Source organism: Thalassophryne amazonica, chromosome 22, assembly GCF_902500255.1.
Source record: "Thalassophryne amazonica chromosome 22, fThaAma1.1, whole genome shotgun sequence".
Classification (NCBI taxonomy): domain Eukaryota; kingdom Metazoa; phylum Chordata; class Actinopteri; order Batrachoidiformes; family Batrachoididae; genus Thalassophryne; species Thalassophryne amazonica.
This window is the reverse complement of record NC_047124.1, coordinates 26,253,063-26,278,778: the sequence shown is the minus strand read 5'-3', so window position 1 is coordinate 26,278,778 and position 25,716 is coordinate 26,253,063. Positions and strand designations below refer to the sequence as shown.

Below are 25,716 nucleotides of genomic sequence, written 5' to 3'. Positions count from 1 at the left end.
CATAATCTGGTGAGCAGATGGATGGTGTCAAAATGAGAGATGTAACTTAGAATTTGGTCAGGATCCAGACAACATTTTAAGCCATATGTGGCCTTGGTGGATGTATGCACTCTCTGACAAGTGCCCCCCACCCCACTTCCCCCAGCATGGTAAAACCACCCAGCTGCCCTTGTTTTAACATACATATACTAGTTTATATGATCACATGGGTTCAACTCACCAGTTGTGCCTTGGCTACTGCTGATCCTTCTGTAATTGTTTCATATGTGGGCAGAAATTCCTCGGGGTAAACTGTCAAAACAAACAAACAAACACTTGAATGGAAATTAAAAACACACACAATAATACAGAAAAAGTGACCTTGAACTCAACTGTCAAAAGGCGCCTTCCTACTGCCAATTTTAATATGCAAGCGTCTACATTTTTGATGCAAAATAAATAAATAAATAATAATAAAAAAATGTATACTGGGGAGCTGAAAATGGGTATGATCAGTGATAAAATAATAAGAATTCATACCTTATTCCACCCATAATAAGGACACAATGTGACAGGACACAGTTTACTCAAGTCTCAAGCGCAACAATAACAACTGAGCAGTGTTCATGTTTTTCTTCCTCGGCTTTGGACAAGCTCAGGCACATGACGTACCCTATAAGTGCAGTAAATGAATAGATGAATGAATGAGTCCATCACTACCACTTTTCCAACATGATAACTTAAAAAAAAATACAGCCTGTCATCAAGAAAGTCAACAAATCAAAAGAACACATAATGAGGATAAAGACTTTCGCATCTGGTGAACATTCATGCAACAAATGCATCAAAAAACGTGTATGTATTATCCCATAGACGTGTCTGCCACCTGCTGGATGGTTGGTGGAACCAGATGTGCACACAAAATGACAAGTGCATTGGTTGTACCCATAGCTTGTGAACAAACCCTTCATGATGTTACCCATAGTTCTTTTTTTTTTCTTTTTTTTTAAGAGCAGCGTTGAAGCTGTAATGGGGCGGCTCCAAATATTGCCATTTCTGCAACGCCTGACTCCGCTCAACTCCTAGCCAACCCCATAAATAGGTAAATACGTGGAGCATGGGAAAAATCTGACCTGGATGAATGAAGCTCAACATTGCCCCCCAAGTCCCATCTCATACTTACTATAAAAGCTAAAGCTAACAAGCTAATCTTGGTTTGAGTGTTTTACAAGTATTAACAACTACAACTGGCAGTGGAGCTAATGTCACCAAGACATCAATACCTGTTAATAATTGCTAACGTTGCTAAAATACAAATTAAATAATACAAAAATTTTACTCAATGGAAATACTGAAGCACAGACTTCTTACAAGGCCCATGACTACAAGTAACACCACACAACAAGCCATATTATCTTAAATACTGTATTTGGAATAAAATACTCAGAACGGACAAATACAGTCAACTCCACAGTAGCTAGCTGCTTCTGCTAGCGGGATCTTAGACTTGTCCCAGTGGCACTTAGTTGTCACTCAAAGCGGTAACGGCCCTAATTATTCATAATTTTATGGCTTAAAATAAAGTTACATAAACATCCCTGCCACCGCCCCCCACCCCCAACTATTTGTAAACTGGGCTCCCTTTTTCTTCAAGGCAAACTTATTACTCAATAAAGTTGTAACTGGCACTTGTGAATGTACCTCCATAATGTAATGGCAGAGGTTCTCAAAAGTAATCCCTTGCCCATGTAGTTATATCAGCTATTGATGAATGACAGTTCTTACTGCAGTGCTAACTGTGAGATCGGAGATGATGGTGTTCAGCTTAAGCTTCCACCCTTCACACAACAAAATTCCTCCAGATTCCTTGAATTGTTTAATGATATTATACAATGCAAAGGGAGAAATATGTAAATCCCTTCAGATCTCTCTCTGAGGAAGACTGTTTTTAAACACTTCACAATTTTTTTTTCATGCAACTGATGACAAACTGGAGCTCTTCGGCCCATCCTTGCTCCTCAAATTTTCAGCATGTCTCCCATACCGCTTAAAATAAAGTTATGTCAAATTGTTGGGGGGAGAGGGTGGGGATAACTTTTATAAACATGTTGTCAACAAATATATTTCTACTGTAAAGTTAGGCATTTATTATGGGAGTCTACAGAGAGTGATTTACATTCAGAGCTCGCCTCAAGTGGCCATTCATGGAAGTTCAACATATGGCACTTCCGCATTGGCTTAATTTTTCAGTACCAGAGGTTACTGCTTGTTTTTACACTACCAAGCTGCGTCGTTCGCTGCTCTGCACCAGAGACACGATAGGGCCCAAAAGCATTCCTCTATTTTGTGGAAAAACTATTCAAAACAAAACATTTAGAGAATTTTCTTCTGTATTTGTTTGTTTGTGCCTAAATGCGGCCACTCCCATAACCGCATTCTTTCGTGGAGACTGACGGGCACACTTTTAAATATTCTCCTGGACTGGTAGACCTCACAGCGTTACATAACACAGTCCCTCAAACGTCCGTTATCCTTCATCCCTTTTCCGACAACACTTTTCAAACCATTCATGAACCCGTCCTCCGCCATGTTGCATAACGCTCTGGAAAAAAAGAGGTCATTCACCACCACCTGTTGCGGCACGAGCGCCATTCCTCCCGTTACTGTACTGCAGCTTTCGCCAAATGTTCATACAGATGTCGGCGTTAAGAATTCCTCACAGTAAAGCCCACAACAAAATATGATCTGTGTCTCTGTGCTCATACGGCAAACGATACGCTTCATAAAAGTCACTGAGAAAATATCCAACGTGGAAACTTGTGTCATCTTTGTTCCACATAAAGCAGACTTCTCTGACAAAAAGAATTAAAAACAGATGCTGTTTTCCAAACACGGCCGTAGTTACACCCTGGGAAACTGCCGAATTCCTGCTCACCATCAAACACTTTCCTTTAATATTGTTTTAGCAGCGAAACTCTCCAAACAAGACGGTGTGATAGAATGTTTGCTATTAGACAGAGGAAAAACAAACAAATCCTTACTTTTAATTTGGCTTTTCCCGGGAGAAACAAGTAATACCTTTCGGCCCTTTATTGTCCCCAAACAAGGTATTGTTGGGGGACATACTCAAGATCGCAGATCCTCCAGAACTCCAAGAGATATGGGCTTAAACTAACCAAACTTGACACATGTGTAGTCCTAGTAGAGGGAATGATCACCACAGGAACAGTGACCTGATTTGCATATTAAATAGGTCACTGGGTCTATGAGTAGAAAAGCGAGGCATAGAGAATTTTAACAACCTTCAAATGACTCCGAGGCCTGTTCTCGGTACCACATGACAATACTATGTAGGTCATCAAGTGCAGAATTTTACCCAGAGCTGGGCAGGGGGGTTTGATGATCCACAGGACTTTGTTTCTGTGGTTGACTAGTAATTTCCTGCCAGCTGACTCGCAGTACTTTACTCGACTTTGTCCGTCACTCCAATGCTCCAGTTAAAACATTCTAATAGTGTGGGCACAATCAATCAATGCACACTCAGAGTTTATTTCTATTATTTAATTTATGATACTCTTTAAGAGCTCTTGCCGCACGTACTCAAATAGAAAACACCCTGAGTTTAAATACCACGATTTGTCCTGTATAAACATAACCGCCTCACCTTGTAGGAACATACATACAGTGAAGACAAAGGGTAAGTGTTTAAGGGGACCTCATGGTGTATTCAGCTCTTTATTTAGTTTTTGCTCTTCTGTCTGTAAAATAAATATGATGATGTTCCAACCCAGATGACCCAGTCAACGTCACTTCTGGACAAGGTTACCATAAGTCTTCTTTTTTGTGTAGTAAATTTTTAAGTGCCATTTGTCAATGTAACTCTATATTGTAATGCTCAACAAAGGTTTTAAAAAGTAATTCGTGGCCCATGCAGTTATATCAGCTATTGATGAACGCCAGTTCTTGATGTCGTGCTCTCTGAGCGATCAGAGATCATGGATGTTCACCTTAGTGTCTACCACAGTAGACAGAAAAATATGGAAATCCCTTCTGATCCTTCTTTGAGGAAGATTATTTTTCAACCTTTAAATTTCAATTTTTTTCTTGCATTTGGTAACAAACTGGAGCTCTCTGGCCCACCTTTGCTACTCAGAACTTAAGCCTTTTGAGGATACTGCTTTTGTACCAAAACATGATTACAATCACGTGGTATGAAATAATACCATTATTTAATTTTTTAACCTCATTTCTAGCCCTGAATTGCCCCCGTCCCGCCTTTTTTGGAATGTTTTGCAGGCCTGAAATGCAGGAATGGATGTCTATTAACAAAAGAAATTAAGTTCACAACATAAAACATTAAATAATTTGGGTTCACATTAGGGATGGGGCTGATCCGATCCAATATTGGTATCGAGTTCCAATACCAAAGTAATTTACGGATCGGAAAATTCTGCGGAGTTTTCTGATCCAGGAGCCACATCTGTTTTGTTTGCACTGAAACTTCTCTAGAAGGGGATTCTCTGCTGGCTGCCACTGGCAGCAAACTGTGGAAGGGACCTCCCGAACAGAGGCGTGCCCCAATGAGACATGGCGTAATGAGACACGCCTCCGTTCAGGAAATCCCCACCCCCCAGCAAGCAGACAAGCATTAATATAAGCAGCACTGGAGTGGGCCAACTTTTTAATCACATGTCCACTTTATCCACAAAGCAAAATAGTAACATGCGATGTTTGCAAAGCCGTTGAACAGAGTGGCAGAAGCTTCGTCACGACAAAAAATAAAATAAATAAATTAAAAAATTAAAAAATACAGCGAACTTAATCAAACAGATCAGAAGTGAAAACATGTGGATCGGTGCATCCCTAGTTCATACTGCATGGATGCTTAGGAGAAAAAAAAAAATTTCTGGGGGGATGTCCCCCCCCCAGAAAATTTTGAGAATACAAGTGCCCTGTGGTGCATTCTTTGGACTAAATTTGGACCTGAAACAGCTGTTAAATTTCTCTTGTGATCTCATGCAGTATGGCACAACATGTGGCTTTTGAATGCATGTTGTGCATCCTGTAGGAGCATGTACACAATTATAACAACACAACAGTTTACAAATATAGCTAAATCTTCATGAAAACTTTATTTAGTTTGTTTGTGATTGGGCTCAAAGACTAGGCAATTAAAAATCATAACTCTCAACTAAAATGTTATAAATAACTTCATAACTGCTTTCAGACGAGGTAAAGAGATATCATATCATAATATCATACCATAATACTGAAGCCACTCGATTACTATTATTCATTCAATAATGCACAACAATAAAATGTTAAATTTGTTTAAATTATCCATCTCAGTCTGAGCCCAAACACCTCTAAGAATCTGAACCTGAATTTATTTATTTTTTATTTTATACAGAAATGTATTTATTGATTGACATACCTTATGGTAAAAAAGCCACATAATCTTGTGTAAATTCCTGTAAATCCACTCAAAGCCACTGTGTCTTTTTTCCCATGAAAAATGTCTACATTAATAAAAACTCATTTACATTCTTGTGTAAATTCATGCAGCCTAAATCCATTCAACGCCAGTCTTTTTTCCCAATGAAAGAAAGTCTAGATTAATGAACAAAGTCACATAATCTTTTCTAAAATCCTGTTTGAACAGCACAATGTTTATTTTCCAGAGAGAAAAATTCTTACCATGTTTCCTGATGGCACAGTTTCCCGTTTCTTTTATCTTTCAGGTGTGTTGATGAAGCAAGCGACGATTCCACGATTTCTTGTCCTTATCAGACTTTTTCAAACAATCTTTCTCGCCATCTTCTCTCTGTCCGACGTCGGTCCGTGACAGAGACACGCTGCACAAGTTTTCTTTTAAAAACTTTAGCGCTCTAAAGGTTTGCGATGTCCACATGCTACCTTTAGCTTAAGCTTCGTGCAGGAGACACAGCGTCGCCGCAGCAACCAACCAGTCTCGCTTTACGACAACTGTCGCAACAGCCAGGCTTTTTTTTCTCCGAGGACACTGATTTTTATCAGTGTCCACAGACTGCCGCTGTCTTATAAAACTTGCACAACTTTGCGACAGACATTTTAAAAATTCAGTGACAATCATGATTACAGAGTAAAACACTAACACCTCCCCCCCATGATGAAATCCGTGGAATTTCGCGGATCCACGGATTTTTCACAGCCCTGCATTTCTTTCAGACGGCAAGAATTTACAAAAACACGGAAAACCGTCCAAAGACGGTGAATAAGCATCCCTGATATTGTCATACTGTCTGCAATGAAGAAGAAAGTCCCTTCAGCTGTTCCCTTGTTTGCACTCGGGGTCGCCACAGCAAATCTGTGGTGGATCTGCATGTTGAATTGGCACAAGATTTACACCGGATGCCCTTCCTGACGCAACGCCACATTACATGGCAAAATGTGGCAGGGGTGGGATTTGAACCGGGAGCCTGCCGCACTCAAACCAAGTGCACTAACCACTTGGCCACCACTAAAGAAGAAAAATCTCAATGAATGTAAAAGTCAAAATAACTACTATTTTTGAAATTTGTATTTTCCACATTATCCCAACTTTTTTCTAATTTGGGGTTCCAAATTAGAAAAACCTCCACTACACCTGCTTGTAATTTCCATCATCCATCCAACAGGTGGCAGTGTTCAGCGGGTGACAGGCAGACCGCTATGTGACATTACGTATGCACAACAAAGCTGCTTTTTGGACTGATCGGGTTAAACAAAAGATATAAAGATGAGGGCATTTTTAGTTTATGCTAACAGAATCTAGGAAATGGACACATTTATCGATTAATCTATCTATTCATTCACTCACTCCATTTTACAGGGTTCATGCCTAGGCTTTCCTAAACCCTACGGAAAGCATTTCGACATAAACATCTGCAACCTACGGGGTGTAAAGGAAGTGTGGATGACTGTGTTAGCCCGAGCACAGCCGTGCAGAAGCAGTTTCACAACTTGCCTTGAAACCGCAGAGCCATGCAGAAAGCCACGTTAGGCTCTGAAGGGGTTAAAAAGCATGCTGGAACGATGCCCACAGGCTGCTTGTAATAAAATTATGCTTTCCAGCCACTACCCACCAGTGCTCTCACTTCCTCTCTAGAGGACATCTTCCATAACGACAGAGGCAAAACAAAGGCAAACCCAACAAACGGAAGAAAAACAGAAAAAGAAGAAAAATGTGACCAAAAATAGATGTGCTGGCTGCATTCTTTTGATTTTCTGCAGCATAAAAGCATGACATTACATGTGGTATTATCTCAAGGGCGACATTTGAACATTCAACTCACGTTGAATGGCAAATAGAACGGATATCCTTCTGACACTGAGCAGGAAATTCTTTTCTGCATCTGGAGGGAAATTTCCTCTGACGTGGTAGAAGCTGAACATAAGAGTAATAACATCTTATTGTTCAGAACAGTTCGCTCTCAGATCCTCCCTCAGTATTCGATTTGTGCTTTAGCTGGTGCTCTGCATGTGGAGTCAAATTAGACCTTTCATTCTTATTTCAAAGTAATATCATTAAGCATGTCATAACTCAGTTAAGAAACAAATCTATGTCATGCATCACCGCATCCACCGCACGATGAAACCACGCTGGGTCCTGGATGGCAGCCACCCAGGCAGATAACTGGTGCATCCCCACCTCTCTCTTAGACATCAATCTTATTTAGTTTTTATTATTATTTATTATTTGATTATTTTTATTTCTGTATTTTTTATTATTTATAATCTATTTTTTATTTTTATTATTTATTTATTTATTTTTATTATTATACATTTAGACAGCACAATGTCTCAGTGGTTAGCACTGTTGCCTCATAGCAAGAAAGTAATGGGTTCGATTCCCACCTGTGGCCTTTCTATGTGGAGTTTGCATGTTCTCCCCATGTTTATGTGTTTCCTCCGGGTGCTCCGGTTTCCTCCCACGTTTAAAGACATGCAGGTTAGGTGAATTGGAAACTTTATAATTCTCCAGGTCTCCCTTTCAAAAGAGGTCTCGATCTCAATGGGACTAACCTGGTTAAATAAAGGTTAAATTAAAATCTTCTGCAGCCATGTGAAGTGTGGGTGCCCCATTAGTCTTGTTCAACTATTGGGGACCTCAACACCGAGGAACCCTACCAAACATCCTGTCCAAGCAAGCACAGAACAGCACAGTAGCCAGAACATATCCCTGAGGAATGCCAATTTTCATTCAAATGAAAGCACTGTAAAATATAATTAGTGCAAAAATTAGTGCACGAACAGAGGATGGCAACTGCAGACAGCCACAACAATGGAAAGTAAAGCTCAAGCAATATATTGGTTGACCGTTGACATCTGCCAATATGAGCCTTTTACGAATATTATCAGTATCAGTCGTCAGTTTTGCCGACAGGAAAACGTATTTTAACAATTAAACAATGCAGAAATGGCTGATGGAAATGCTGCCATTACTTAGTTTTTCCCAGCAGAGGGTGGTCCAACAGGCATTGTTTACAATACTGTCAAGCATGGCTGGGACCCCATCACCCCTTGGTCACATTAGCTACAAGAGACAGATGCAAAGTGATCAGCTCTCACTTGTTTCAATCAGAGAGGGCATTCCACAGTAAGAAGAGACAAGTCATAGGCGGGACCAAAACAGACAAAATCTATCTTGTGTAAATGCTGAGCAATGTGACACAGTGACTACCAATCTAAGTGAAGATAATGTGATGTCTGTGTGAATTACAGTATGTTGGCTGTATTTTTGTATAATACAGCTCATGTTTAAACTGTAAAACATCAAATCTTAATTACATTTCTTTGTCATAATAGTTGGATAAAATGTTTGGAATCTGCCATTTTTTTGTGTATATAGTAGCAGATATAGCTGTATACATATATATATATATGTTGACTCCCTAATATTGGTATTAGCAGCCCAAAAATCCATATCGGTCGGGATCTAATTGTTAAGAGTTAAACAGACTACAATTAGTACGTTTTTATAATTTGTACCTCTGCTACTGTCACACCAGCAGTGACTGTGAGCATTAATATTTAATTATAATAGAATACGCAGCAGGCTGAGGTGAAAGTGCTGCAGCATGCTCTTTGAAAAACACACATAATTTCCATCAATAGTTACTCTCTATGTTTGAACACACTCCTTCTCATAAAATACAGCAGAAACAAACATGAAATATGCCATTTTTAAAAACTATTGGTCAGTACAGGATACTAATCTCATACGCGTGTTAATAACTTTTAAGATCTGCTTTGCTCTCCGTATAAAGGCTGCTGAGTTAATGCCTCTTTCCAAGAGTTTATGTGAAACTGAAACTACCTATGTCTTCACTACAACAAAACTGTTTCTGACATTCAACATTTTAATAATCAGCCTGCAAATGAACTAAATGCATGTCAATAAAGAATATCTAAAATATAAAACTACTTTCAGTGCTGATGATGAATAAAATACAGGTATCAGCATCGGTGCTTTTTGATGTCAGCTTTAAATACAAACCAACAGTTTCAAAGTCGGGTCTGACTGTGTCTCAGATGGAATGTAATGAATGAAATAAGCGAGTTGGAAAGCTGAAGATTAAAACAGGGCAGCCACCTGTTAGTCGTTCTCCCTTTTCAGCACAGGATTTCTTGGATTATTTGAGAAGAAAATAGAAGATATTAGGCTGAGCATATCTCAGCATGCCTCGGCCCAGCCATTAAACCTGCTATGGAGGTGGGCGCTACCATTGAGGTGTTACCTAGATTGACAGAATTTATAGTATTTCATTGGGCGTGCTGACGAAACTTGTGGCATCTACAAAAAGTACAACCTGTTTATTTGATCCCATACCAACAAAACTGTTTAAGGACCTGTGGCCCACTCTTGGGCCGACTGTGCTGGAAATTATTAATCTGTCATTAATCTCTGGATCTGTTCCGAAATGTTTTAAATCAGCAGTGATTAAACCATTACTTAAGAAATCTAATCTTGACCCTAGTGTATTGAAAAATTACAGGCCGATATCAAATCTATCATTCTGTTCCAAAATTTTAGAAAAGGTGGTTTGACGGCAGCTTGTAGACCACCTCACTGAGAATGATCTTTTTGAGCCGCTGCAGTCTGCTTTTAGGAAATATCACTCCAGAGACAGCGCTCACTAAAGCAGTGAATGATCTTCTGCGAGCAATGGACTCAGACACCACTACGGTTTTGGTGTTGTTAGATCTCAGTGCTGCGTTTGATACCGTGGATCATCATATTTTGCTCAATAGGTTGGAGAATTTTTTGGGGATTACTGGAAGTGCCCTTGCCTGGTTGATGCCATATCTGTCCAGTCGTTCTCAATGTGTCTTGTATAATGGCACTACCTCTGACCTTGCTGACATGAGATTTGGGGTTCCACAGGGATCTGTTTTAGGCCCCTTGCTTTTCTCCCTGTATGTGGCACCCCTTGGGCGTATACTGCGGAGTTTTGGGATTGCTTTTCATTGTTATGCTGATGATACTCAGTTGTACATGCCGATAACTGCGGAAAATCTCACTCCCATAAAATCCCTGGAGGACTGTCTTCTATCAGTGAGAAGTTGGATGTCTAGTAACTTCCTACTTTTAAATTTTGATAAGACTGAAATGATGGTTCTTGGTCCAGTGAGACACATCAGTTTGACCAGCTGGCGCTCAGCCTGGGTTCGTGTGTCATACATCATACGGACAAAATGAGGAACCTTGGGGTAATTTTTGATCCCACATTGTCTTTTGACCTCCACATCAGGGATGTTACTAGGACTGGTTTTTTCCATTTGAGAAATATAGCGAGGCTCCACCCCATCCTGTCCATCGCTAATGCTGAGACCCTGATTCATGCTTTGTTTCTTCTAGACTAGATTATTGTAATGTTCTATTTTCAGGGTTACCACAGTCCAGCATTAGGGGTCTTCAGCTAGTTCAGAACGCTGCCGCCAGACTTCTGACATGTAGCAGAAGGTCTGAACATATCACACCCATTTTGGCATCTTTGCACTGGCTCCCTGTCTCTGTGAGAGCAGATTTTAAGGTTTTGTTATTGACTTATAAGGTTGTTCATGGACTGGCGCCATCTTATCTGGCTGATCTGGTGGAACTCTATGTGCTGGCCCGGGCTTTGCGGTCGCAGGATGCGGGACTTCTCTGTGTTCCCAGGGTGAAGAAGAAGTCAGCAGGTCAAAGGGCCTTTTCGTATCGTGCACCCACCCTGTGGAACAGTCTTCCTGCGACCGTGAGGCAGTCTGAGTCCGTGGACATTTTTAAGTCAAGACTCAAAACCTATTTTTATTCTCTTTCTTATGGATAGTTTTTATTTTTATTTGTTTTATTCTTTTACTTCTGTTTTTATTTATGTATTTGAATTGTTTTTATTCATTTTTAATTATTTATTCAATTTTATGTTGACTTGTTTTATGTAAGGTGCCTTGAGATGGCTTTTGCTGTGATTTGGCGCATTATAAGCTAATTAAATTGAATTAAATTAAATCAGCTCGAGCTATCAGTCAGCCTTTCAGAGGAATGTGACATCATCAAGAGATTTTAACTCAACCAGAAGGACTGGCACAGTTACTGTAATAACATAAGAGCCCAACCGATATGGATTTTTGGGGGCTGATATGATGCTAGTTAGGGAGCAAACCTTTTATGATATCAATCGGAAAATAAACATTCAATTCCTGGGCAACAGCTCTGGTGGACATTCCTACAGTAGGTATGCAAACTGCATGCTCTCTCAAAACTTGCGACATCTGTGGCATTGTGTGCTGTATGATAAACCTGCACATTTCAGAGTGGCCTTTTATTGTGGCCAGCCTAAGGCACACCTGTGCAATAATCATGCTGTCTAATCAGCATCTTGAAATGCCACCCCTGTGAGGTAGGACGGATTATTCTCTTGAGAGAAAAAGGTCTTTTGTGAATACAGAAAATGTTTTAGATCTATGAGTTCAGCTCATGAAAAATGGGAGGTAAAACAAAAGTGTTGCATTTATATTTTTGTTCAGTGTATGCATGTACAAAACACACATGCATACAGTCTATCCCAGCAGCCACAGTGTGCAAAGGCAATTGAGGCTGGATGATTTATAGATTAAACATGACCTTTATTATAAATAACTATAAATATAACATTAGCATTTGCATAAAATACACTTCTCGTGTATTTTAGCCCCGCCAAGCTCACAGCATAGCAACAACTTGTCTCTTGTCACTGTAAAATGTCCACACTTATTGAAAATGAATGGTAGATGATTACTGTGCATCTGTCTGTTGTTGTATGACCAAGGGGTGATGGGGTCCCAGTCATGCTTGACATCATTCAATCAATCAATCAATCAATCAATCAATTTTTTTTTAATATAGCGCCAAATCACAACAAACAGTTGCCCCAAGGCGCTTTATATTGTAAGGCAAGGCCATACAATAATGATGTAAAACCCCAACGGTCAAAACGACCCCCTGTGAGCAAGCACTTGGCTACAGTGGGAAGGAAAAACTCCCTTTTAACAGGAAGAAACCTCCAGCAGAACCAGGCTCAGGGAGGGGCAGTCTTCTGCTGGGACTGGTTGGGGCTGAGGGAGAGAACCAGGAAAAAGACATGCTGTGGAGGGGAGCAGAGATCGATCACTAATGATTAAATGCAGAGTGGTGCATACAGAGCAAAAAGAGAAAGAAACAGTGCATCATGGGAACCCCCCAGCAGTCTACGTCGATAGCAGCATAACTAAGGGATGGTTCAGGGTCACCTGATCCAGCCCTAACTATAAGCTTTAGCAAAAAGGAAAGTTTTAAGCCTAATCTTAAAAGTAGAGAGGGTGTCTGTCTCCCTGATCTGAATTGGGAGCTGGTTCCACAGGAGAGGAGCCTGAAAGCTGAAGGCTCTGCCTCCCATTCTACTCTTACAAACCCTAGGAACTACAAGTAAGCCTGCAGTCTGAGAGCGAAGCGCTCTATTGGGGTGATATGGTACTACGAGGTCCCTAAGATAAGATGGGACCTGATTATTCAAAACCTTATAAGTAAGAAGAAGAATTTTAAATTCTATTCTAGAATTAACAGGAAGCCAATGAAGAGAGGCCAATATGGGTGAGATATGCTCTCTCCTTCTAGTCCCCGTCAGCACTCTAGCTGCAGCATTTTGAATTAACTGAAGGCTTTTTAGGGAACTTTTAGGACAACCTGATAATAATGCATCATTGCCTGCATCATTGTAAACAATGATGCAGGCACACCCTCTGCTGGACAATTTACATAATTGTTTATTCAGTACAGTAAAAAATTTTATATTGACAAAAATAACGCTGATACTGATATGTCCGTGAAAGGCTCATATAGCCAATATTATTAGCCAACTGATATAGCCATCAGCCTCTTAACAACATTCACCCAGTTAGAAACCACATGAAAAGAAGGGACGCTTCACCACACAAGTGGAAACATGTGCCCCTCAATATGATCTGATACTTAAAGCTACACTGTGTAGGATTTAGTGACATCTAGTGGTGAGGTTGCAGATGGTATTACATCATTGCTGTTCACAATTTTGTTTTCCCTTATTTGGCAATGGGGGTTCTTCTCTTGTGATAAACAAACATGTATGATGTGCAGTTTCACATACATAAGAGTTCTCAAGCCTGCACTAGCAAACAGTTTATACGGAAGCGATCACTGATTCCACTTTTGCTCCTCAGTATTCCAACCATGCACACAAAAACTGGAGCAAGTATGTCCCCTTTGGGCTACTGTATCAACATGGAGGTCTCCATGAGGGAGCCCACACTCATGTAGCTATGAAGGGCTAATGCTAAACTCATTAAAACATGTAGATTCACTGTAGCAGGTAATTATACACTAATAAATAGAGAGCCATTAATGCTTCTGCTGACTACCCCCACCCCCAAAAAAACACCCAACAACAAACCCCTAAATCCTACACACTGTAGCTTTAAATCCCGCATAGGACTTAAATGGTACTGTCTGGGTGGGTGGGGGAAAAACAAAATCTAACATTACTTTTGAAACTGCACTTTTCCTCCGGTAAACTCAGATCTAAGATGATTTTTGAGCTACCCTTATATCAAAAATCAAGGATCAAAGGCAAGAAAATTCAGAAGAACACAAGCAATCAAACAAGAGCTACTCTTAATCCTACTCACTCGTTTAAACAACTTCTTACTCCTAGTACAGTGTACCATAAATACTATGAACTAGATTAAATTATTCACAACAGACTGTGTGAGTGGGGGGGGGCATGTGGGGGAAGGAGTCTCCCCATGGTTACTGTTGCTAGACAACAGGTCAAAAGCGGACACACATACATAACCACATACACACAATATAAATATATACATCAATCCCTTCTGACCTTATGGCTGACAGATGATAAAACAAAATCAGATTTGCTCCTGGACACGCCCACTGAGTCATTCTTTACTGTGACACGCCCACGCAATGGGGGGGAGGGGGGCAGCAAATTTCTCACACACACACACACAAGCAAGGGTGTGTTTTTAAGACACGTGGTTGTTTCTATTACGAATACGACCCCTTAAAACGTCATTGACATGACTGACAGAAACAAAAAGCAGCAGAAGTGTTGATAAAGAGGTTGTTCTCACCCACTTCCTCCTCTATCATGCCCAAATCTGCCTCCAAGTCCTCCGTGTCAGTTACAGACTCCATCTCAAAGATGTCGTTCCCGCTCATCTTCTTTATCGTCTGTTCAAATCACATCACCCGGAAAAACAAGCACACAAAACAGGTTTGTCAGTAAGAAACTACGCTACATTACTTTGAAATTAAATCCACTATTCTTGCAGCGTTTCTCAATATCGACTCAAGTTGTCTTGAGAAGTTGAAACAAAAGGGTGGGGCTAAAGGAGGCGGGGCTTATGGTTCAGCCGCACTGGGCCCAAAAGCCACGCCCAGTGAAATCTCATCGTTTTCATCAGCAACCGTGCTGCCACCTAGTGTAATAGTTGGACAACTACAGCCCTAAAACAGGAAATATTAAAATACTGTGGAAAAATGAAGTGTGCTCCTCCCGCCCGCTGTTTAAAACTATAATGTCACCAAAACCTGCATACAGAACTCTAAAGTTGTCTTTATGATTAACAAAAATGCTTCTTGTATTGTAGAGGCATATCACGTATTTTTTAGCATCTACCTTTTCTGTTTTTTTTTTTTAATAAATGTCTTCAAAATACCACAATTATCTAGCGACGCGTGTAGAAATCCTGCTATAAGCAAAATTTAGCCCTGAAAAAGAAAAATTTTACATTTTACTATGACATCAAACGCTTGCTTTGTGAGACACGCCCATTGTGGGTGAGAGGGCGGAGTTAGGCCGATATTTACTTACGCCAACGAAGTTGGAGCAGTTGGGGGCCCCTGTTTGATTTTGAACAGCCTTGAGCCCACAATTTTTCATATATCACTATGAAATTTTTACTGAAGATTCATATCCTAAAACGCAAGATCCGATTCAATTTTCAAGGTCATAGGTCACAGGTCAAAGTCAGGAAAAATCTTGGAAAATTCTATCTTTAACACTGAACGAATTTTCAAAAATGCATAACTCTGTCAAAAAAGATCAAATGTCTTTCATATTTGAGAGTGTTATGCAGGATGGTGTTCTTTATCGACTGACAAAGTGTGATACAGATCTGATCCAGATTACAGATGTTGTGGACATTTAAATTTAACATTGAAAACCCCATTTAATGTATATTTTACATTAAATCTTAATCAAATGTACCCCAATTACGCTCATATTTGAAAGTGAAGTACAGACTGGCACTGACTATCATCTGAGAAAGTTTTTGTGGACATTTGAATTTAAAATTGAAAAACCCCTTTGGTGTACATTTTTCATTATATCTCAATCAAAAGTGCCTCAATCACTCTCATTTTTCTGTTATGGATTTTCCTACACCACCAAAGTTGGATGGAGGTTCCGGTTTTATGCCTGTTTGTCTGTCTTCCAGTTATCAGTCGGAAACCAAGTGGCAAAAAGCAATGATAAATTGTGCACAGCAAAGATAACCAGTGTTCTGTGAAAATTATGTGAAAAACAATTCAGAAACCAAAAAGTTGAACTCCCCCCAACCTGACAACACCATAAAAAACCTTTGATTCAAGTGCATGAACTAAATACATACCCCCTTGTTTGTGATCAATTTTTTATTGAAAAATGTATAATATACATATATATTCACATAATACATAGTTTTTTTTCCCACATAGTGAGTGCAAACAGGAACACAGTCATTTCTACATTTTCAGGGAGCTAACAATATTAGAACCCCTAACATTGAAGGATCCTAAGAAGGATCGTCAGTGAGCAGAAGTAAAGTCGGAGACACCGTAATCCTGATCTTAAGAATGTCACTTAAAGTGAGAGATATTTCCTTCCGGAATCTAACCACACCATGGCACTCCCGGTAAACATGCAAGAATGAGCCCTGGGCACTGAGTGAGCACAGATCCTCAATTTGGAGATGTAGTGATTTTCATTCTAGGCGTGAGGTACATCCCTCCTGAAAAACTCCTTTGTCCCTCAGGCCATCAGACTGCACAATTCCTCCATCAGGGGGAGGAGGGGTAACAGGAAGACAGAGGACAGGAAGGAGAGGAACAGTAGTAGTCAGTAAACCAGTACTAATCAGTGTGTCTGGTATTGCTATTTGCAAACTGTTTTTCTTTTATTACACTTTTGATGCTCTGTGTGCTTCTTACCCTGTGTGCTGTTATACAATGCTGCTGGAACGTCAATTTCCCTGAGGGAATCTTCCCAAGGGATCAATAAAATTCTAATCTAATCTAATCTAATCTAATCCTATGAACATACTTATAGTGTATTAATTGATGGTTGGGGCTTTTTGGATGTACCACTGAGATTCTTCCACACTGTGTCTCAGCAAATCTCTCTATCATTGACCACAGTTATATCTCTATTCCAAATATCCTCTACTGGTAAGGGTTTATGGGGTCCGGAAATGAACTTGTAAATTTTAGAAACCATAACCTTAGTACTCTGCGTTGTGTTCACAGGAACTCCGGTTCAAATCTGGGTCACGGCAGTTTTACTCTGTTGCTGAGAAGTGGTTGTTTTCTGACACCCTTTCAGTTATATTATGCGATAAATGAATATCATGGGAATGACTGATGTTAACTTTTGTGCACTTAAAAAAAAATTCCAATCATAAAGTTTCAAAGAATATGTCCAAATGAACTTGGTTTCAAAGCTATATATTCCTCAGCTGTGATGTGGGGAATTTTAGGTGTTAAACTGAGAGAGAGAGATGAACCCAGTAACATGAACAAACTGCTGATGTCGACTGTTTAAAACACCTTCGTTTATTTAAGTGCAGTTATTTATGAGTATTATTATATATTTAAGTGCAGTTATTTATAATAATAATAATAATAATAATAACAACAACAACAACAGCAACAACAACAACAATAATAATAATAATAATTATTATTAATTAATTTATTTACTTACTTTTGCTTAGAGCCTGAGAGTTGATTTAGTAATTTTTAATTTATTGGGACGTTTTAATATTTTTTCCAATTTCCAGTTTCAGTGTCTGAATAGTCTGAAGAATTAAAAGTTAATTTTGTTAATTTTATGCTAACCTTTCTAAAAATGATGATGACTACCAATCATCAGACTACCAATAACCAGACTACCAATAACCAGCAAAAATCTATTTAAGCATAAAAATTCAAAAAGAAAAAATAATATAGCACCTTCTACTGCACCACAGACTAAAACAGTTAAATGTGGTCTATTAAACATTAGGTCTCTCTCTTCTAAGTCCCTGTTGGTAAATGATATAATAATTGATCAACATATTGATTTATTCTGCCTAACAGAAACCTGGTTACAGCAGGATGAATATGTTAGTTTAAATGAGTCAACACCCCCGAGTCACACTAACTGTCAGAACGCTCGTAGCACGGGCCGGGGCGGAGGATTAGCAGCAATCTTCCATTCCAGCTTATTAATTAATCAAAAACCCAGACAGAGCTTTAATTCATTTGAAAGCTTGTCTCTTAGTCTTGTCCATCCAAATTGGAAGTCCCAAAAACCAGTTTTATTTGTTATTATCTATCGTCCACCTGGTCGTTACTGTGAGTTTCTCTGTGAATTTTCAGACCTTTTGTCTGACTTAGTGCTTAGCTCAGATAAGATAATTATAGTGGGCGATTTTAACATCCACACAGATGCTGAGAATGACAGCCTCAACACTGCATTTAATCTATTATTAGACTCTATTGGCTTTGCTCAAAAAGTAAATGAGTCCACCCACCACTTTAATCATATCTTAGATCTTGTTCTGACTTATGGTATGGAAATAGAAGACTTAACAGTATTCCCTGAAAACTCCCTTCTGTCTGATCATTTTTTAATAACATTTACATTTACTCTGATGGACTACCCAGCAGTAGGGAATAAGTTTCATTACACTAGAAGTCTTTCAGAAAGCGCTGTAACTAGGTTTAAGGATATGATTCCTTCTTTATGTTCTCTAATGCCATATAACAACACAGTGCAGAGTAGCTACCTAAACTCTGTAAGGGAGATAGAGTATCTCGTCAATAGTTTTACATCCTCATTGAAGACAACTTTGGATGCTGTAGCTCCTCTGAAAAAGAGAGCTTTAAATCAGAAGTGTCTGACTCCATGGTATAACTCTCAAACTCGTAGCTTAAAGCAGATAACCCGTAAGTTGGAGAGGAAATGGCGTCTCACTAATTTAGAAGATCTTCACTTAGCCTGGAAAAAGAGTCTGTTGCTCTATAAAAAAGCCCTCCGTAAAGCTAGGACATCTTTCTACTCATCACTAATTGAAGAAAATAAGAACAACCCCAGGTTTCTTTTCAGCACTGTAGCCAGGCTGACAAAGAGTCAGAGCTCTATTGAGCTGAGTATTCCATTATCTTTAACTAGTAATGAGTTCATGACTTTCTTTGCTAACAAAATTTTAACTATTAGAGAAAAAATTACTCATAACCATCCCAAAGACGTATCGTTATCTTTGGCTGCTTTCAGTGATGCCGGTATTTGGTTAGACTCTTTCTCTCCGATTGTTCTGTCTGAGTTATTTTCATTAGTTACTTCATCCAAACCATCAACATGTTTATTAGACCCCATTCCTACCAGGCTGCTCAAGGAAGCCCTACCATTATTTAATGCTTCGATCTTAAATATGATCAATCTATCTTTGTTAGTTGGCTATGTACCACAGGCTTTTAAGGTGGCAGTAATTAAACCATTACTTAAAAAGCCATCACTTGACCCAGCTATCTTAGCTAATTATAGGCCAATCTCCAACCTTCCTTTTCTCTCAAAAATTCTTGAAAGGGTAGTTGTAAAACAGCTAACTGATCATCTGCAGAGGAATGGTCTATTTGAAGAGTTTCAGTCAGGTTTTAGAATTCATCATAGTACAGAAACAGCATTAGTGAAGGTTACAAATGATCTTCTTATGGCCTCGGACAGTGGACTCATCTCTGTGCTTGTTCTGTTAGACCTCAGTGCTGCTTTTGATACTGTTGACCATAAAATTTTATTACAGAGATTAGAGCATGCCATAGGTATTAAAGGCACTGCGCTGCGGTGGTTTGAATCATATTTGTCTAATAGATTACAATTTGTTCATGTAAATGGGGAATCTTCTTCACAGACTAAAGTTAATTATGGAGTTCCACAAGGTTCTGTGCTAGGACCAATTTTATTCACTTTATATATGCTTCCCTTAGGCAGTATTATTAGACGGTATTGCTTAAATTTTCATTGTTACGCAGATGATACCCAGCTTTATCTATCCATGAAGCCAGAGGACACACACCAATTAGCTAAACTGCAGGATTGTCTTACAGACATAAAGACATGGATGACCTCTAATTTCCTGCTTTTAAACTCAGATAAAACTGAAGTTATTGTTCTTGGCCCCACAAATCTTAGAAACATGGTGTCTAACCAGATCCTTACTCTGGATGGCATTACCCTGACCTCTAGTAATACTGTGAGAAATCTTGGAGTCATTTTGATCAGGATATGTCATTCAAAGCGCATATTAAACAAATATGTAGGACTGCTTTTTTGCATTTACGCAATATCTCTAAAATCAGAAAGGTCTTGTCTCAGAGTGATGCTGAAAAACTAATTCATGCATTTATTTCCTCTAGGCTGGACTATTGTAATTCATTATTATCAGGTTGTCCTAAAAGTTCCCTAAAAAGCCTTCAGTTAATTCAAAATGCTGCAGCTAGAGTGCTGACGGGGACTAGAAGGAGAGAGCATATCTCACCCATATTGGCCTCTCTTCATTGGCTTCCTGTTAATTCTAGAATATAATTTAAAATTCTTCTTCTTACTTATAAGGTTTTGAATAATCAGGTCCCATCTTATCTTAGGGACCTCGTAGTACCATATCACCCCAATAGAGCGCTTCGCTCTCAGACTGCAGGCTTACTTGTAGTTCCTAGGGTTTGTAAGAGTAGAATGGGAGGCAGAGCCTTCAGCTTTCAGGCTCCTCTCCTGTGGAACCAGCTCCCAATTCAGATCAGGGAGACAGACACCCTCTCTACTTTTAAGATTAGGCTTAAAACTTTCCTTTTTGCTAAAGCTTATAGTTAGGGCTGGATCAGGTGACCCTGAACCATCCCTTAGTTATGCTGCTATAGACGTAGACTGCTGGGGGGTTCCCATGATGCACTGTTTCTTTCTCTTTTTGCTCTGTATGCACCACTCTGCATTTAATCATTAGTGATCGATCTCTGCTCCCCTCCACAGCATGTCTTTTTCCTGGTTCTCTCCCTCAGCCCCAACCAGTCCCAGCAGAAGACTGCCCCTCCCTGAGCCTGGTTCTGCTGGAGGTTTCTTCCTGTTAAAAGGGAGTTTTTCCTTCCCACTGTAGCCAAGTGCTTGCTCACAGGGGGTCGTTTTGACCGTTGGGGTTTTACATCATTATTGTATGGCCTTGCCTTACAATATAAAGCGCCTTGGGGCAACTGTTTGTTGTGATTTGGCGCTATATATAAAAAAAAAATTGATTGAATTGATTGATTGATATTCTTTAATGCAATTATTTCTGGGCAGCACGTTGCCTTAGTGGTTAGGACTGTTGTCTCACAGCAAGAAGGTGGCCATTCTGTGTGGAGTTTGCATGTTCTTCCTGTGTTCGCGTGGATTCCCTCCTGGTGCTCCGGCTTCTTCCCACATCCAGAGACATGCAGGTTAGGTGGATTGGAAACTTTAAGTTGTGCGGGTGTGGGTGTGTTTGTGGCTCTGCGACAGACTGGCGTCCTGTTCAGGATGTACTCAACCTCAATGCCCTGTGACCCCCGTGACCCTTAATTGGGGTAAGCAGGTATAGAAAATGAATGGATGAAAATTATTTCTGGAAGAATATATCATAAAGCAAAAATAGTTTTGGTGAGGCCTAGGCTTCATATGCAGAAGTTCCATTTCATTTAAAGCAAAAACTTAAAAAAAAAAACCACAATATTTTCCTTTTAACATCATGACGTGTTTTCAGGCCTGCATTTCGACTGTAATCTTATAATAATAATAATAATAATAATAATAATAATAATAATAATAATAATAATAATAACCCAAGTCTCTTTTTAAAAATACGGTTAAACATTTTTTTATTCTAAGCATTAGCTCAACAAGAAAACAATCAATTTATTTAAATGTTTAATTAATTACATTTTATTTATTTTAATTTAATTCCATGTTTACTCTTTTATTATTTTACCATGTTAACTGTTCTATGATTTGTCTGTGATTAATTTGTTGGGCCACAATGGAAAGAAGCACTTTTGCTTTTTTGTGTTACCCTGTATATTTATGTATTTACGTGTTTATCTAATACATTTTTGTATTAGATAAATTCACATTTTATACAAAAAAAAAATCAAAATCAATCAGTAAATCAAAATGTGTTTTAATCTTTAGATATGGCTAGTTTTCAAGTAAATTCGATAGCTATATATTTTTAATGTGCCTCTTATTAATAAATAAAAAATAAATAAAATGGAGAAGAAAACACCCGGAACTGTGTAACGGCACTTTCGTTGCTGGAGGAAGAAAAAATATGCCGGAATATTGTCACATTTATTTCCGCCAGCAGCAAAGCTGTTGTGCAATGTGTTGTTTTGTTCTATACTGTTGATTAATAGTCGATAGTGGGCGTTTTTAAGTGGTTTGACAAGTAGTATCGAGACTAATTTAACGTTGAGGTCAACATGAATAAGTATTTGCTTGAGTGAAAGTAACAATGACAGTTTAGAGGCGAACTTGGGAGCTAACGTGCTAATGCTGAGCTAGCTTTGGAAATGAACAGTCTGCTCCTGAGACTGATCTGGTACCCAAACACACAACATTTCTGGAGAGGTAAGCCAAGGTTATGTCAAAATATGAGCTAAAATGTTGCCCCTCCAAGAAAGGAGAAGATAAGAGGATGCTACAAATTGTGCTTTGTGTATGGGTGTGTTTTTAATACAATATTTTAATGATTACAACCAAGTAATTACACAACATTTAACCCAGTTGTACTATTTGGTCCCAGCTGGGAGCGAGAGTAAAAGCTTTTTTATTATTTAGCTGTATTTGTAACACTACCAATAAGAGGAGATGCACAGAAATTAAGCTTTTGCACATTTTCCATTTTAAGGTATTTGTTTAGATTTCCAAACCATCACCGTCTATAAGGTTCAGCTTCTTACATAAGCGAACATGTGGAACATATAAGAATGTACGCTTTACTTTGTGAATATTCCGATTAAAAGTTACTTCCCTCCTTCCTGCCTGTGCTAAGTGAAGAATAATGTCGTTCCTTTTCTTCAGCAGATGCTGTGGCTTTAACAGGACAGAAAAAACTGCCATTTTGTTGGAAAAATTCTTGTGCTTTATTATTTTTCATTATTATCATTAGGCTTGGGGAGAACGGAATACATATAACGGCGTTACGTAATTAGGTTACAAAAAAAAGTAACTATTCCGCTGCAGTTACAGAAAAAAAGACGTATTCAGATTACAGTTATATTTAGTAAAAATGGGGATTACTTCGCAGGATTACAATTTTAATACATTTTATGATATTATCTGTATATAATTTTTTTTTTCCCTTCATGGACAGCGACAAGACGTCTCCTAACCGGGCAAAATATTGATGAAGTACCTGGATGTTAATGCATTTTCAACGGAGATCCGCGACTGAACACACTCAGAAAAATGCTCGCAAAATAAAAACCGAAAACCATTACAATACATTTATATACATATTATATTTTTACACAATTATCCTTTATTGACCGAGTTTCATTCATGAAGTCGGTGTGGGTACACATCTCTATGTGTGGGTGTGACTGTGAGCGGCACAGCGCGGGTCATTATAATCTCATTATTTTAAGGTGCAAATTTAAAAAAAAATCCCGTCTTGTCAAACAATTTTAATCACTAACGACAAGTATTTTAACTAGACATTGGTCTAGCAGTGGAAAATATCAACCAGACATAAGTGAAGAGTTAATGGTCCGTGTCATCAGGCAACACAGGTACATCAGGAAACATACAGCTGTTTATCATCCAAATATCACGGACAAAGTGACAAGAAGAACCAAAACCACTTACTTATGGAAGGAAATATTGTCTCCCTTGTTCCTCCATTTGTGGCTTTGCCAACATGTGCAGCTTTCTGGCATATTCCACCTGTTTCTTGAACGTGTCTGCACGCAAATCACTAACTTGCCCAGAATTAAAATGGTGACCACGCCTCCTTACTGACAGTATTTACTTAATGGTTTTCATTATGCTTTTGTTCTTATTTTGAAAGTTCAGTAAGTGGACTGATATGATAAACATGGTGCGAATTTACTGAACAAGTAGTAGATTTTTTTTTTTTTTTTTTTGTATATTGTTCTGCAAGCCACTTTTAATTACAAATTCATCCACACACCGCCTGAGTTTTCATTATCCTTCATTTATTTGGCATTTTTTGTTGAAAATTTAGCAGGTGAACACTGGGTGTGTTTAAAACAATATTGTGGGTGCTCTTAATTCATAATGTGAAGTAAAACAGAGCATGCCATATAAAAGAAACAGTTTTATTTTTGCTTAATAAACTGTACTATGTAGTCAAGTCTATTTCTATTTAGTTTCTTTTGTCTGTATTAGCATATTTGATATTGGAGTAATCCAGAAGTAATTGAAAATAAGCAAATTACATTACTTTAATATTATGGTACTTGGATTACGTTACTGACTACATTTTCCAACAGGTAACTAGTAACTGTAGCAGAATACAATTTTAAAGTAACCCTCCCAACCCTGCTTATCATGATGGGAGAATGTGGAGTTTTCTTTTAATTGATATGTTCTGCACCTGATTTCTTGTTTTGCTTTGCCAAAGTCACTTAAATTATATCAGAAGGAAGAATAGGGATTAAAAATCAATGTATAGGGAATAAAGAGTAAGTATTTCTCTTCATTTTTGATGAATTTCAGAAGGATCGGCCGTTTCACAAAGATTCTGGTCGATCGCCAAAATCCGGATTAAGGCCAGGAAAACAAGCTCGATTCCCAGCACAAAAACGCCCATAACGTCCTTAATACTTAAGATAGTCACATGATTTTGGTTTCATTTTAAAGGGTTTTTCATGTTCTTTCTGAATTCACAGTCCGATTTTATATTGGTATGGGATAGAATTTTTATACATGTCCATGTATGCTGAATATATATTGTGCTAACTTTTTATGTGAAAAGACAAAAGACAGCTCTCCTCAGAGAATAAGATAAGAGAAGGCCACTCTCCCCTATTTGAGAAAAAAATATGTTTGTTTTGGCCAGCCTTGAGTATATAAGTCTGGCAGCTGTATTGGAGACATGGGGAGGGTTATGACTGAAATTGTTGCTAAGAACCCCAACCATGTGATCCAGGCTGGATATATTCTGAGGTTTTGCTAACTTATTTCGGTGATGGCACTCCTGCGATAATAAAGACTTCAAATTGAAGCAAGACGTCTGTCTTCCTCTGCCGCAAGTCAGGGCAGTTATTATTATTCTTGTTATATTATTATTTTTCTGACACATTTGCATGTAGCAAAACAGATTTACGAGCATGCAAATCATTTCAAAGTTACTCTGTAGGTGATGTAACTGCAAGAAATAATTGGGAACACGACTAATCATTGCTGTGGTTTCTGTTACATTTACAGCATAAATTTGCAAAAATGAAGATGTTCTCCGTTTCCCACAAGACTGTCTTTGTGGTGGATCACTGTCCCTACATGGCTGAATCCAGTCGACAGCAGGTTGAGTGCGATGTGTTGACGAAGAGTCGTGCTCAGGGTGTCATTCCATTGGCCCCTGTGTCCAAGTCCCTCTGGACGTGCGCTGTGGAGTGCTCCATGGAGTACTGCCGGATCCTCTATGATGTTTTTCCAAGGAACAAACTGGTACGTTTTGTTTATCTTTTGTGCCAGCTGAAATTGTTTGCTGTGTTTTTCAGCAGTTTTTCAAATACATCATGAGCAAATTGTCATAAAATGTGAGAAAATGGTTGATTCGTATCTGCATTTGATGATGTTAAAATTGTGTTGAATTAGTATTAAAAGTTGTGGTAATTTGTCCTTGTTGGATAGCTTGTAAAGTGGCTTCACTTACAGTCAGGTTGACAAGTATTTGGGCAGT

The 25,716-nt window shown here is 38.8% G+C and overlaps 2 protein-coding genes across 5 annotated transcripts in view; one reads left to right on the top strand and one right to left on the bottom strand.

The window, feature by feature from the left end:
• ano6 (anoctamin 6) overlaps window positions 1-14,851 on the bottom strand; it is a 45,043-nt gene extending 30,192 nt beyond the window's left edge. The window contains exons 1-2 of the mRNA XM_034163515.1: window positions 14,620-14,851; window positions 221-291 (exon numbers count right to left, since the gene is read on the bottom strand). Of these exons, the coding sequence (XP_034019406.1) occupies window positions 221-291; window positions 14,620-14,707 (159 nt within the window). The 5' untranslated portion in view covers window positions 14,708-14,851. The remainder of the gene's footprint in view (window positions 1-220; window positions 292-14,619) is intronic.
• The window catches only part of ints13 (integrator complex subunit 13), a 30,419-nt gene continuing 15,755 nt past the window's right edge, over window positions 11,053-25,716 (top strand). For 2 of the 4 annotated variants that reach the window (XM_034163521.1, XM_034163518.1), the window contains exons 1-3: window positions 11,053-11,057; window positions 15,944-15,953; window positions 25,242-25,481. In XM_034163521.1, coding sequence (XP_034019412.1) covers window positions 15,948-15,953; window positions 25,242-25,481 — 246 coding nt within the window. In that variant the 5' untranslated portion in view covers window positions 11,053-11,057; window positions 15,944-15,947. Of the gene's footprint in view, window positions 11,058-15,943; window positions 15,954-22,099; window positions 22,434-23,868; window positions 23,876-25,239; window positions 25,482-25,716 lie in introns of those variants that run through there. The other 2 variants (XM_034163519.1, XM_034163520.1) reach the window with 2 other exon arrangements.